General features: G+C 47.2%; 1 protein-coding gene across 1 annotated transcript in view; it reads left to right on the forward strand.

The window, feature by feature from the left end:
* The window catches only part of NUP205 (nucleoporin 205), a 327,963-nt gene that overhangs the window by 49,418 nt on the left and 263,545 nt on the right, over positions 1-15,000 (forward strand). The window contains exons 9-11 of the mRNA XM_085884280.1: positions 46-221; positions 313-426; positions 561-698. Coding sequence (XP_085740406.1) covers positions 46-221; positions 313-426; positions 561-698 — 428 coding nt within the window. The remainder of the gene's footprint in view (positions 1-45; positions 222-312; positions 427-560; positions 699-15,000) is intronic.

Genomic DNA, 15,000 nt, shown 5'->3' on the forward strand with positions numbered 1-15,000 from the left:
TGTGCGTGCGTTTTACTTTTTTTGTCCTTCTCTTTATCAATCCAGCTCTCGGTGAGTTCATTGAGGCAGACGAGGCCTTGTTGGACTTGGCTCTTTCTGGTGGTGTCTTCCTCTTCCTGAGGGAATCTGTCATCATAACTGAGGCCTTTTATCAGGATGAATTCTACATCCGCCGTGTCCATGCTCTTATCACAGATTTCATCGCACTCATGCCTCTCAAGGTTGTACTGCAAGTTTTCTCTCTGACATGCCAATTTATTTTTTAGTATTTGAGGCACAACTGATATTTGTTGTATTTGGATGTATATGCAGGTGAAGCAATTACGAAATCGTGCAGATGAGGAGGCTAGGATCATGGTCATGAATGTTCAAATGGGAAGCGAGATACCACAAGGATGCTGTGACCTGGAACAACTCATGATGTTGGTCAGTACATCTGCATTGAACAAAAACTGAAATCCATGTTCCCATTAGTGAGGCTGTTACTCATTTTTGAACTGCTTTAAATGCTGATGCTTCTTATGATCTTTGACCTGCTTGTGCTCTTACCTGCATCATAGGCAGGGGAACTGTACAGCAAAGATCCCTTTGGACTTGAGCTTGCACTGGATTTCTGGTGTCCAGTGGAACCGTTGCAAGGACCTGGTGAAATGGGCTCATTTTTGAGTATTTATCAACCACGGCCCATGTCCAAAGAGGTAAGTGGTATCGCAATCCAGCTGCATAAAGTACTCATCCTTGCATCTGACGAGCTCTCTGAGATTCTATGCATGAGCGAACCCAATGTGACATTAAAAAGAAATGGTGATTTTTGAGATGGTTGGTGATGAGCTCTGGAAACGCCACGAGATGTACTATTCTTTTTTTCTCTTTCCTTTTTTTTTTGGATACATAATCTAGGCTTGTGAAAGAGATAGTACTTTGACAATGAATGAATCAGGATGCAATGAGACACAGAGACACAGAGACACAGAGACACAGAGACACAGAGACACAGAGACACAGAGACACAGAGACACAGAGACACAGAGACACAGAGACACAGAGACACAGAGACACAGAGACACAGAGACACAGAGACACAGACACACAGAGAGACAGACAGAGAGAGAGAGAGACACACACAGAGAGAGAGAGACACACACAGAGAGAGAGAGAGACACACACAGAGAGAGAGAGACACACACAGAGAGAGAGAGAGACACACACAGAGAGAGAGACACACACAGAGAGAGAGACACACACAGAGAGAGAGAGAGAGAGAGAGACACACAGAGAGAGAGACACACAGAGAGAGAGACACACAGAGAGAGAGACACACAGAGAGAGAGAGACACACAGAGAGAGAGAGACACACAGAGAGAGAGAGACACACAGAGAGAGAGAGACACACAGAGAGAGAGACACACACAGAGAGAGAGACACACACAGAGAGAGAGAGACACACACAGAGAGAGAGAGACACACACAGAGAGAGAGAGACACACACAGAGAGAGAGAGACACACACAGAGAGACAGAGAGACGGAGAGACAGAGAGACAGAGAGACAGAGAGACAGAGAGACAGAGAGACAGAGAGACAGAGAGACAGAGAGACAGAGAGACAGAGAGACAGAGAGACAGAGAGACAGAGAGACAGAGAGACAGAGAGACAGAGAGACAGAGAGACAGAGAGACAGAGAGACAGAGAGACAGAGAGAGACACACACAGACACAGAAACACTAACAGCAGAGTTCAGGCCAAGACAGAGGCAGACTGGACAGACAATGGGGGTGGGGAGGAATGGGGGGGCAAGAGAGGATGCATGGGGTGGACAAGATGGATACTGAATGAAAGAGGTCTCAGTATGGAAAACTGGAAATTTGGATGGAGCAGGGATTGCGGTGGGTGGGGAAAGGTTAGGCGGTGGGGGGGCTTGTAGTTAATGAGGGTAAAAAAGATCATTGTTTTGGATTGGGAATGATCTGAGATGGTGCTGAACAGCTGTCTTGAAGACCTGGAGAGGAAAATGATGCTTCTAAATGTCCAAAGAGATGTATTTGCACATTATTTGATACTTTGGGTGGCGGCTTGTCTCCGGACATGTCTGAGCGGCGGCATGTGTCTTGACGGTGTTTGGGTATTGTATGACTGGTAGAAAATGTATTTCAGACATTATTTTGTTTCCATTTTCACTGTTATTCGATACATAATTATTTTTATGAGACAGTATGAATCTGATTTAACACTCCACCACACGTCTGCCTTCCCTCTTCTCACACTGCCTCCCCCTCCCCTCACGCTGCCTCCCCCTCCCCTCACGCTGCCCCCCTCCCCTCACGCCGCCTCCCCCTCCCCTCACGCCGCCTCCTCCTCCCCTCACGCCGCCTTCCCCTCCCCTCACGCCACCTCCCCTCCCCTCACGCCGCCTCCCCTTCCCCTGACGCCGCCTCCCCCTCCCCTCACGCCACCTCCCCCTCCCCTCACTCCGCATTCCCTTCCCTTCCCCACACTCAGGCCGACTTCCCTTCGCCTCCCCTCACGCCGCCTTCCTTTCCCCTCCCCTCTCGCCGCCTTCCCTTCCCTTCTCAGGCCGCCTTCCCTTCCCTTCCCTTCCCCTCCCCTCGGGCCGCCTCCCCTTCCCCTCCCCTCGGGCCGCCTTCCCTTCCCCTCCCCTCGGGCCACCTTCCCTTCCCCTCAGGCCACCTTCTCTTCCCTTCGGCCCACGATGCCTTCCCTTCCCCTCCCCTCATGCCGCCTTCCCTTCCCTTCCCCTCACGCCGCCTTCCCTTCCTTTCCCCTCACGCCGCCTTCCCTTCGCCCAACCCTCCTTGGTTCCCCCTCCTTCCTCTCCCCCACCCCTCCTCTCTCTTTCCTCATCCCTCTCCTCACTCTTCCCCACTCTTTGTATTCCCATCAGCGATGCAATGGGTGGTATTTGCTGGTGAACAATAATTAAATAATTTGGCAATGCAAAACCAATTGCATTATCTGATTTATCTATTTTCAAAGATGAAGAAAATCAATATTTTAGTCGACATAACGTGTGTAGGATGTAAAAAAAATTGAAGGGCTTTCAAATAACATCTTTGTGATACACTTATCGTTTGCATGCTTGTACCATAGGATTGGATAGGTTGTGGTTTTGCATCTTTTTCAGTCTTGTTTGTGATGGATTTCTGTCTGCTTTGGGCCAGATTGATTATGGATTGCTGTCTGTCTTTCTGTTATCGATGCTATGCTGTGTTTTGTTGCTGGGAAGGGTGGGAGATGGGGTTGTTCGGGGGTGGGTTGTTGAGTGAGGTTTATGTATTATTCTAAAAAGGGAGGTGTAGGGATGAAGGGAAACATGGATGATGGGATGCCTGCGGCTTCTTCGATGACTATACTGTACCCCTTGCTTCCCATGGTGGTTTGCATATCCTTACTATAATTCACGGACCGGTGTTTGTGTGTATTTATGTCGCACAACTCCTCCTACAGTTCTGGGATGATTACATAGGATTAGCATGACCCCAATAAATGTATGGGCATGTTTTTATTGTTTCCGGTGGTCTTTGGTGGTGACGGAGGAGGGGTGGGGGAGGGACGCAATTTTTCTATGTAAATGTGTATTGTGTAGCACCACCTTCAGGTGTGGCAGGGTATTGCGAGTCTCCACAATCGACAGGACAGTATTTCTGTCCCCATGTTTTTTCAGTGTAGTGAGGTGTTTTGAATTGGTATGGATAAGTAACCTGGGTTATTTTTTTTTGTGCATGTAACCTGGGTTAATTAGCCCCCTTTGGACTTGGTCTAAACCTGGCGCTTATGGATTTGCTCTTGATTTTCGTGTGTGTGCCTGCGTGCGTTCGTGCGAGCGTGCGTCCGCAACAATATATCGGACATGTATGGACTGATTGTATTTGTACTTGGCAAAGACAACATGTGATGGTATACATATTCACGTCATTTTTTTTTCGACATTAGATCCAAGATGGCCGATTGGCGGCCATTTTAATTGTAAAATCCTGATGTCGAACACGTCCTCGACCATTTTTTGGACAAGCATTTACCGATGTTGTTTAAACTTGACACTCAGATAACAAATGATGGCTTACATATGCACATCATTTTTTTTTTTTTTGAGATCATATCCAAGATGGCCGACTGGCAGCGATTTTGTTACTTAAACGTGTCCCCAACCATTTATCGAACATGCATTGGTCTGATTTTGTTCAAACTTGGCACAAGCACAGTGCATAATGTCATACACTTGCACATAATTTTATTTTGCGATTTGATCAAAGATGGCCGACTGGTAGACTGGCGGCCATTTTAGTTGTGAAAAAACCCAATGTTGAACATGTCCTCAACGATTTCTCGGACATGCATTTACCGATGTTGTTCAAATGTGACACCTGGATAATGAATGATGTCTTGCATATGGACGTTATTTTTTCTTGATCAGATCCAAGATGGCCAACTGGCGGCCATTTTCTTATTTAAATGTGTCCCCATCCATTTCTCAGACATACGTGGTCCGATTTTGTTCAAACTTGGTAGTCACAGTGCATGTTGGCATACATGTGCTCATCACTTTATTTTGCCATCTGATCAAAGATGGCCGACTGGTAGACTGGTGGTCATTTTAGTTGTACATAAATATGGGCTAACCCTTTAACTCCATCCAGCAAAATTACGAAAACAGCGGGGGCTATGACGTATTTTTTTTTTACTTGTTTCTTTTTTTTGCGTATACATAGCTGTCAGTTGCCTCTACACCGCCCAAATTAAGGTATGCGTCAGAAGAACGTGTTGCATGCTTGAAACAATATCGCCTGTAGGGCTGGTACTCTGCTAGTCTGAATGATCTTTCGGTTGAAGTCATCCATTATTATACTTGTCTGCATGAGCCTTCATGAGTAAGACTAGTTCTTCATTCGACTATATTTGACCCAATGCATGGTTACTGAAGACTATTTTCACACTTGAAAACCTGTCGTACAAGTTTTGCACTCGTTAACCTGGCATTCAGAAAATAATTGTCACATTCAACCACAAACACATACACATACACATACACACACACACACAGGTGCACATGTACTTGCATACGAGGTCCGTCTAAAAAGTAACGGGACTGAGCCTGCTGTGTGCTCCACTTACACAACTTTAATGAAGGGTTGTGTCACAGTCTTTCGCAACATTCCAGCAATATATATGATTGGTGATGGTTGACTGCGCTCATTGTGTGATTTTTTTTTTTACAGGTCGTGCTTTACATGTTGTCTAGTCTGAGTCGTCGCGCTACGAGTCGTGAGCAGAGCGCCAATCTGAAGTTTCTTGCCAAGCTTGGCAAAACACCTTCTGAATTCTTCGCAATGCTGCACCAAGTCTACGGGGAAGAAACAATGTCACGTGCATGTGCATTTGAATGGCACAAGTGATTCAAAGAGGGACGGGAGGAGGTTGAAGACGATCCATGGTCTGGAAGACCTTCAACGAGCAGAACGGCAGACAACATTGAGCATGTGAAGCAGATGGTGTGCGCAAATCGTCGACTCACGGTGCGGATGATTGCTGAGCAACTTTCCATCAACAAGCACACTGTCTGGAGCATCATCACTGAAAATCTCGAAATGCGCAAGGTGTGCGCAAAGATGGTCCCCAAGCTGTTGTCCGAGGCCCAGAAACGGCAAAGAGTCACTGTCTGTCAAGACATTATCGAGCGCCTCTAGGACAATCCAGACCTGCTCGGGAGAGTCATTACTGGCGATGAATCGTGGATATTCGAATACGATCCCGAGACCAAACGGCAGAGTTGTCAGTGGAAAAATCCAGCATCACCAAGACCAAAGAAAGCAAGGATGTCGAAGTCGAAGGTTAAGGTGATGCTCATCGCAATTTTTTGACATCAAGGGCATCGTCCACTTCGTGTTTCTACCACAGGGTCAAACATTGAATAAATACATGTACAAGGAGATCCTCCGGCGCCTCATGAGATCAGTCCGGGAGAAGAGGAGGGATCTGTGGGAGAACAACGCCTGGGTGCTCCACCATGACAATGCTCTTGCTGACAGTGCCCTGAGCATCCGACAGTTTCTGGCGGAGAGAAACGTGCCAACTCTGGAGCAACCCCCCGTATTCACCAGACTTGGCCCCTTGTGATTTTTTCCTATTCCCCAGGCTCAAGGGGGTGATCAAAGGGATCCGATTTCCTGATATGGTAGCCATCAAAAGGGCCATGACGTCGGACTCCAGAGGATTCCAGAAGAAGCCTTCCGGGGGTGCATCGAAGCGTGGAAGAATAGGATGGACAAGTGTGTGAGACTGGAGAGAAACTATTTTGAAGGGGACAAGCTGTGATTTCAATATATTTTTTGGAATAAAATTTCTGTGGTCAGTCCCGTTACGTTTTAGACGGACCTCGTGTTCCTTCACACACGTTCAGTGGTCTGCAAAACTATTTACCCCCCCCCTCCAAAGTTTTCACATTTTGATGCCACCTGAGCTTATTTCATGTTGCTTTCAAATCAAACTGAATATATAGAGTCGTCACAAATTACTCCAAAGTGATAAAGATAAAAAAAATTAAATTGCAGATAAAATGTGAATAAGTGAGATTTACAAAAAAAATGTCGATGACACCTGTGTGTAATCAGTGGTTTAACTTAACCCTTTGATCCTGTAGCTCTTTGGACTTTCAGCTTCTCCACCCTGGGCTCCCTGGAGTAAAATCTGGCCGCTCGGGTATATGGAGGTTTGAAAAGCTGCTGGTAAATCGGCTGCTTGGGTATATGCAAGTTTGAATAGCGGCTAGTAAAATGGCCGCCAGGGTTGAAAGGGTTAAAAAGTATTCTCCCCCACTTATCTAAAGGAGTGCATCTCACCTGGTCAACCAAAAGGGCAAACATGAAGACCAGGGAGCTTTCCAAAGAAGTAAGCCATGAAGTGGTGGAGACGCACTGTTCAGGAGAGCGTTATAATAAGATTTCAGTCATGCTTGATCCCTTTGATTACGGTGAAATCCATCAATAAGAAGTGGAAGACGTATCATATCATCCGGATGCTACCCAGCTGAAGTCAACTATCCAAATTGAACAGCTGGGCAAGCAGGAAACTGGTTTCGGATATCACTGTAAATCCAACAATGACTGAAAGATCTACAAGGCTCTACGTCTGAGATGGGGGTCAGAGTTCATCGATCAACAATCCAGTTCTCTTCTCAATGCTGGTCTCCATGTTCAGGTGTCAAGAAAGAAGCCATAACTGAAAATGATGCATCGAAAAGCTCATATGGGGTTTGTGAAAAAGCATCTTCATGATAGTGCAGGAATGTGGAGAAAAGCTTTGTGATCAGATGAGACAAAAATTTAACTTTTTGGTCTCAATTCAAAGTGTTGCATCTGGCGCAAGCCTAACACTGCACATCACCCAATCAACACCATCCCTACTGTCAAGCATGGTGGTGGCAGCATCATGTTGGGTGGCTGCTTTTCATCAGCAGAGACTGGCAAGCTTGTTAGGATAGAAGGGACAATGGATGGTGCAAAGTACAGGAGAATCCTTGAGTCAGCCATTAATCTGAAGCTGGTTAAGAGGTTCACATTTCGGCAGGACAATGATCCGAAGCACAAAGCTAAGGCCACACTGTAGTGGTTGAATAAGAAGTTGATAAATGTTCTTGAATGGTGCAGTCAAAGTCCTGACCTGAATCCAATTGAAGATTGCAGTCCATTGACGATCCCCATCAAATTTGGCAGAACTAGAGCAATTTTCACGTGAAGAATGGGCAAAGATTTCACTTGTGCACTGTGCAAAGCTTGTGGAGACCTACCCACAAAGAGCCACAGCAATCATTGCTGCAAAAGGTTCTTCCATCAAGTACTGACCTAAGGGGCTGAATGCTTTTTGCAAACAGTGAATTTTGATTTGTACATGTTTTTCACAGGTGTTCCTGACATGTAACCTCTATTAATTAAAACAGTGTTTCGTTTGATCTCTTCAGTTATGAATAAAAATGTTCATTTGGAAAAATAGTTTCCACATAATTTGTGACTTACCAAAATGAGGCATTATTGGTAGTAGATGAATACTGTTATGGCCACGGGTTTCAGGTCTACTACGAGTAGGTATCCTCGGTTTCCCTCAGACTTACCGGGCCTGAGGCCGCGGGTCATGAATCGTTTTGTCATGGTGCCTTTAGAGGCAACTGCGAATGTCAATTACTCAACCACGTGGTTCATTGTCCTCGGTCTAATTGCCGTTTAACTGGAGGTCGCACGGTCTCCTGATCGGGGGACGTGCCCTCGGCTGTCCACTCAGCTTATCTTAATTAGATCTTAACTGGGGCGGCTGAGCAACCATGAGTGCATACCGGATTTGGATGAAAGCCAATTTATTTGGGAATTATAACCTCCCAGTTCAAGCTGCCATAATTATCTTGCGGAGCCCCACAAAGCAAGTAAGCACAGGATAGGAATGCAGGACCAAAGCCGAGAACCACCACACCAAGCACCAGGACTTCTGCCTTTGTTTAACCGTTCAGCAAGGGCGGGGCCTAAAGGTTGACTGAAACGGCCTCTTTTGGTAATCTCAGCTGCCGATTGGTGCATTACTGCTTTAGCCCCGCCCATATGCCAGTCCTCCACAACAATTCCTGCCCAGTTGGTCGCTCAACCACGGCATGCAATGGATCCTCCTTGATTAACATTGGTGGGGCTCAGGACGCATTACAGGCATGGGGTGAACCCTGGGAGCTCGTAATTGCTTGAGGAGCGATTATTTAGCAACAGGATGTGAATGGCCAATTAATGCCAGAGAATGGAGGCACTTTGAAGCCTGGTGTTGGCTTAGTGGTTAGGGTGGCGGCTTGGGATCCAAGGGTCCTGAGTTCAAGCCCCGTTGGCTGCTGAATTAACACCAGGGGGTTGACTCAGCCTGTCATCCTTCCGAGGTCGGCGAAATGAGTGCCAGTATACTGGTCCCGGTGTATGCCCCGGTAAGAATAGGTGTACCATATCCCTGTGTGTCGTAAGAGGCGACCAGGGTTGGCGTCAGGAAGGGCATCCGGCCATAAAATATTGCCTCAAGAAAAAAGCCAAACCCCTGCACAGCAGGGAAAAATGGCTGTAAAAATGGTCATTTTATATTTTTTATAATGGAGGCACTTTGGATAAAGTCCGGAGAATGGAGGCACTTGCCGCTGTTTCCTGCGCTGCTTCCCTCATGTTTCCAAGCCATGGCAGAGTCTGCGGGGGGGAGGGGGCATTGCAGATGAGGTGATGATGATCGAGGAAGGTGGGTAATTCTTCGTGTGTGGTGAAGGCGACGTGGTTCGCGGGTTGTGATGTTTTCGGGTCTTGGGGCGATGAATGGCATGATTAATGACGATGCAATGTAAATTAATGTGTGAAATAAGAACCAAGTGTAAATAAAAATGTGCACTAATAAATGATAAGAGTTGTGTACTTATTGTGTTTGAAGGAAGATTATGAAGAGGTCAAATTAAGGGGCAGTTTGGTCTTTGCGCGTGATTCAAACGAGCATTTGGCGTGATATGCAAATTAGCCAGTGCCTGTTTTGCACAGCACGCACCATGAAGCTCATAGGTGATTTATAATTACCCTCTAAGAAATGGGGAGAAAAGGGGAGAAACCTATCTTACCCTTTGCCAACACATTCAATCACATTCAACCCACTACACAAGGGGAAGGGGCTACTCTGAACTTATACTATGCAAATAACAAAACTGAGGGACTTGTAGGTTGTGTGCAATTGCCTCCGGGGCCAGTTCCTTGAACCACAACTATTTTCTCAGGCTACCATACATACATACATACAGTGGTGGCCAAAAATATTGGCAATCTTGCACTTTTATCAAATAATGCCCCATTTCTTCCAGAAAATTGTTGAAATTAACAATATTGATGCACGCCGGGAGTCGAGTGAGAAGACCACTGGGGGGGGGGGAGCTATCTCGGCTCCCACCAGACTCCCGGGAATTGTAGGCCATCACACACCGATAATTCCGTGACTCGGCAGGTCGCTTAACCGACCGTAGACACCAATAACTCAACCGCGTGACCTAGGGTCCTCCCGTCTATGGGTTAATCGGGTTACCTAATTAATTATGTGAATTAATTACCAGGGAACACACCTTCGGTCCGCCTTGTCCGAACCGGATCACTCTACCGGATTGGATGCAGCCGAGCGACACTGCCAAGGACGTACCGGCTAAAAGGAATGGATCGTTGGGAATAAAGTCCTGGCTAAACTAGGATTCGGACCATGTTGGATCAATGGAAGAAAAGACAAAAACGAGCAGGGTACATTCCTAATAATAATTTATTAACAATGGGCGACGAATGGTATGTGGCATGATCAGGATTTTTTGGGGTGTGTTGTGCAGAGATAGGGGGAGAGGTGTGGTGCAGCAAATAAACAAGCAACTTACAAAAGCGGACACAGAGCAGACTTAACGCGAAAATAATAACAATAATAATGATAACCATCTTCAGCAGTCTTACTTAAGCAGACAGGTGCCAGGACACACACACACACGCGCACACAGACACAGAAAACCCGATGAAGGGAAAAGAGTTGAAGCTACGATCTCGGTACCTTTGTTCTTGATTGCATGAACGCGCCACCAATACGTTTCGGGGGGGGGGGGGAATGCTCCGTAGTGCGGCAGCCGACAGCTGGCGTGACGTCTCTGGCTTCAGCAGAGCATGTGGAGACCATGTTCGTGAAGGAGGGGCTTGAGTGAAGAAGGGGTGGAGTCCAGAGCTCATGGAGGGAGTGGTAGGTGGGACCAGGTAGGCGGGTGGGGTCGACGTCGGGTGGGGTCGATGTCGTGTGGGCGGAGACGAGGAGGCGGAGTCCAGGCAGCAGGAGGCGGGTCGTGGCGATGTCGGGCAGAGAGACGAGAGCGAGAGAGGCAGAGGGACCACTCCGACCTTTATAGGACTCGCAGCGCGGGGTGGGGGCCACCCCGAAGCGAAGCGTCATCATCTGAATCTGGCGCTCTGATTGGCCCCGACCCCTCATGTGGCCTGTTAACTTTGGCCGGAAACCGCAACACTCCATTTCCGGCAAGGTCATTCCACACAGTGAAAATATTCCACTCCGACCCTACCACATGACACGAATCGCCCACACCGAACTTGGCGCGTGAATCGTCCCGCAAAAACCCCCGGGCCGTGCCCTGACGACCGGCCGAGGGTCCCGCATGCCCGTTCGGGCGTCCGACCAGTGCTGATCAATGCGATTGCTCCGCGTGTGCCAACGTGGCCTGCACTGTACAACATTCCCCTGCTCGATCGCAGCTTCGCTGGCCGTAGAGATGAGAAGACGTTCACCATCCGTGGGGAATCCGTTGCTGCCAGTGAGGGCCGAAGGTACATTATTATGGATAAATCCATGTATGTTTCGCGCAGTACGCGCGGATCCGCCATGGCCCACGTGGTCGGTGCTCGCGTTCGCCAGATTCTGCTAGCATGTGTGCGGGGCGAACACCAATATGTATCAGATATTTGGTTGAAAAGGAACGCGCCGCTTTTACTTCGCACACTCTCATCCCGCCCAGCGTGGCATGGAGTCACCTTTATCAGCTTCCGTACACGTTTTGTGCAGCGTGGGCGTCGTGCTGGCTGTGTTTCCTGTGTTGTGAAAAACACCATTCGTGCAGCCTCTTAAGAGATATTCATTCGTATGCGTTTTTAATGCAACCGGCAATCTTCCCCAGATCATTGGAAGCTCGAGTCGATAATCCCAAACTGCCAAGTGCACTGTATGACTCACCACACACGTTGGGTTGAGGGCTCGTTTGGGAATGGGGGCTCTGTGCTGTTAATTCTCGCAAGTCATCGTTTCCTCGCAGCGGCGCCACACGCGATGGCCTCCGCGAGTACCCATCTCATAGCGAAGGCGCACATGGCTCAGATTTACCTCAGGAATAATCAGAAAAGAAGAGTGGGGACGAAATGAAGAAGAAATGATGAAAGCAAACCTAGCTATGAGATCATTGCAACGTACGCCATCTGTTGTCCCGCTCGACAAAAGGGAAGGGACTATCTGCACGTATAATAATGGAATAACTGTCTTGGGACCACTATCTGTTGGATGCATGTGGTTCTGTGAACCACAACAATATATTTTTGTATCCACATTTGTATTTCTTTGGTTTGTATTGGAACAAAACAAAAAGTTTTAAAAATGATTAAATCTTAGCTTATTTCACACAGAAATCCTAAAATGGCCCGGACAATATTATTGGCACCTTTTCAAAGTTGTTAGAAATAATTAGATTTCAAGCAGGTGATCCTTCTTTATTTTGGAATTTAACTCACCTATGGTGAGTTGCAGGTTCCTGCAATATAAAAATCACTCATTCAACCAGTTTGAATAGAGAAAAGGAGTCATTCAGCTGTTTTGTGTCACTCTGTGTACCACAATGAGCATGGAGAAAGGAAAGAATACCAGAGAATTGTCTGAGGAGGACAGACACAAAATTGCAGCCAAGCATGGAAAATTTCCAAGCTTCAAGTCAATCTCCAGAGATCTTGATGTCCCTGTGTCCACCGTATGTTATCAGGAAAGTTTAAGGCCCATGGCACTATAGCCAACCTCCCTGAAGAGCAAACTTGATTGAAGATTGCAGTGAAGGAGTGTTTGGTGGAGAAAGCACCTCGATCAACTGTCAAACATATTCAAGCTGACCTTCAGGCACAAGGTACGACAGTTTCAACTTGCACCATTCATCACCAACTCGATGAAGGGGGGTTCTGTGGTCGGAGATCCAGGAGGACCCCACTGCTGAGAGAGAGAGAGAGAGAGACATAAGAAAGCCTGACTAGAGTTTGCCAAAACTCACCTGAACAAGCCAAAATCCTTCTGGGAAAAAATTCTGTAGACAGATGAGACCAAATTAGAGCTTTTTGGTAAAGCACATCATCTCTGTTTTCAGACAACAAAATGAAGCCTTCAAAGAAAAGAACACCTTCCCTGCAGTCAAACATGGAGGAGGTCCAATGATGTTTTGGGGTGGCTGTGCTGCCTCTGGCACTGGGGTGCCTTGAATGTGTGCATGGCATCATGAATCGGGTGATTACCAAGGCATTTGGGAGCACAATGTTCAAACCAGTGTCAGAAAGCTGGGTCTCTGTCAAAGGTCATGGGTCTTGCAGTAGGACATTGACCCCAAACACACTTCAAAATGCACCCAGGAATGGTTCAAGACAAAACGCTGGACCGTTCTGAAGTGGCCAGCAATAAGTCCAGATCTAAATCCCATTGAACACCTGCGGGGAGATCTGAAAACAGTGGTTGAGAGAAGGCACCCTTCAATTATGGAAGAACTGGAGCAGTTTTCACAAGATGAGTGGAACAAACTGCCAGTAGAAAGCTCATTCATGGCTATAGGAAGCACTTGATTGCAGTTATTTTGTCCAAAGGCCATGCAACCAAATATTTAGTCCAGGGTGTCAATCATTTGTCAATCAAATTTATTTTTATTTTCTGACTTAAAAGGATATTGCCGCAGGGGTGGCCAGCCCAGGTTAACCCCCCGGCCCAAGTTGTGGTGACGAGTGGTTAAAACCGCCAACCCCACGGGACAGCCGAGCGGTTCCTTATCAAAAGGAGGTGGACACGTTGATCGACGGAGATCTTAACACGTGCTCGAAGGGTGTGGCGGAGGGCAATGGCGGAAGGGCGGAGGAGTAGGCAGAGAAGCACTGCACCAGGACAGCAAAAGGGGGTTTTATCTGCGAACCCCACTACAAATGTACGAATACAATTTCTTAAAAGGAATACATTTAATGAACATACACAATATTTGCAAAGACAACAATTGAACAGGTAATAATGATGATAATAAATAAGTAACTCCTATAGTCGAGGCCTCGCACACAGATGCAAATACAGACAAAGGGTGACCAAAATAAAAAGAACCCCCTCCCCATTTTAATTATACTGGTACTCAGCTTGGCCCAGAGCTGTCTTTGTCAAACTTGGAATTGGGGGCACTTCCACCAGCACTTGCACACACGCGTAAATGGCGCCGTCACTTCTCTCGTGGCATGGCAGACGTACGCCAGGCACTCAGCAAGCAGCTTTCCACACTAAGGCTCAAAATGTGCCAGCCTTCCTTTTTCCAAAAGTGCCACCTGCCTCATATGTTCTTTACACCGATGTGTGTGTGTGTGTGTGCTCTGCCGATCTCCCGTTCTATTCAGCCGGAAGCCTTCCACAATCCACACGTGTGCAAGCCTGCCTGCCCTCGACCTCGATCACACAGATATCTCTTTCTATCTGGTCGGAAGCCTCTCACCAACCACACGTGTGACTGATCTCCCGTCCTATGCAGTAGTTGGAAAGCCCCTCACAAACCACGTGCTCGACCGATCGCCCATCTTGTGCAGTAGTCCGAAGCCCCTTGCAATGCTTCAGCCTCTCCTCCGTGCTCTCTCCCCGCTGCGCTCTATATCCTCTGCCTCCAGGGCATGGCCTGCTCGCCCCCAAACCTGGGAAGGTGGGGCTTCTCCTATTTGTTATGGTTTCAGGGATGCGTTTCCCAGCTTTACTGCTTGCCTTGAAATATACAAAACGTATGGAAAATCAGAGGGCAATCACGCACTGGGGAACTTATTCTTACTCCCGAGGCTAATTTACACCATACCACCCCTCGTGTGGTGACACGTAACACTTAAGCTCACGGATTCCCTCACTGAGTTACATCGAGTTGCTTTCTACTCGTCCAGGAACTAAGCAACTCTACACAGTCCTAAACTCCCAATTAAATTCTTCCATCTACCCCCACAACCATAACAATATATTTAGTTCTGAATCAAAAACAAAGTTTCTGTCATATTAACAGTGAAATAAAGAATTGTGGAGACCAAATACTTTTGTCAACTTAAACTTATTTTTAGAGAAAATTGGGAGTTATTTGAAAAAAGTGCAAGGGTGCCAATATTTTGGCGCACGCACACACACACACACACACACACACACACACACACACACACACACAC

This window comes from Eptatretus burgeri, chromosome 6, assembly GCF_056783735.1.
Source record: "Eptatretus burgeri isolate ZD-2024b chromosome 6, Ebu_testis_v1, whole genome shotgun sequence".
NCBI lineage: Eukaryota > Metazoa > Chordata > Myxini > Myxiniformes > Myxinidae > Eptatretus > Eptatretus burgeri.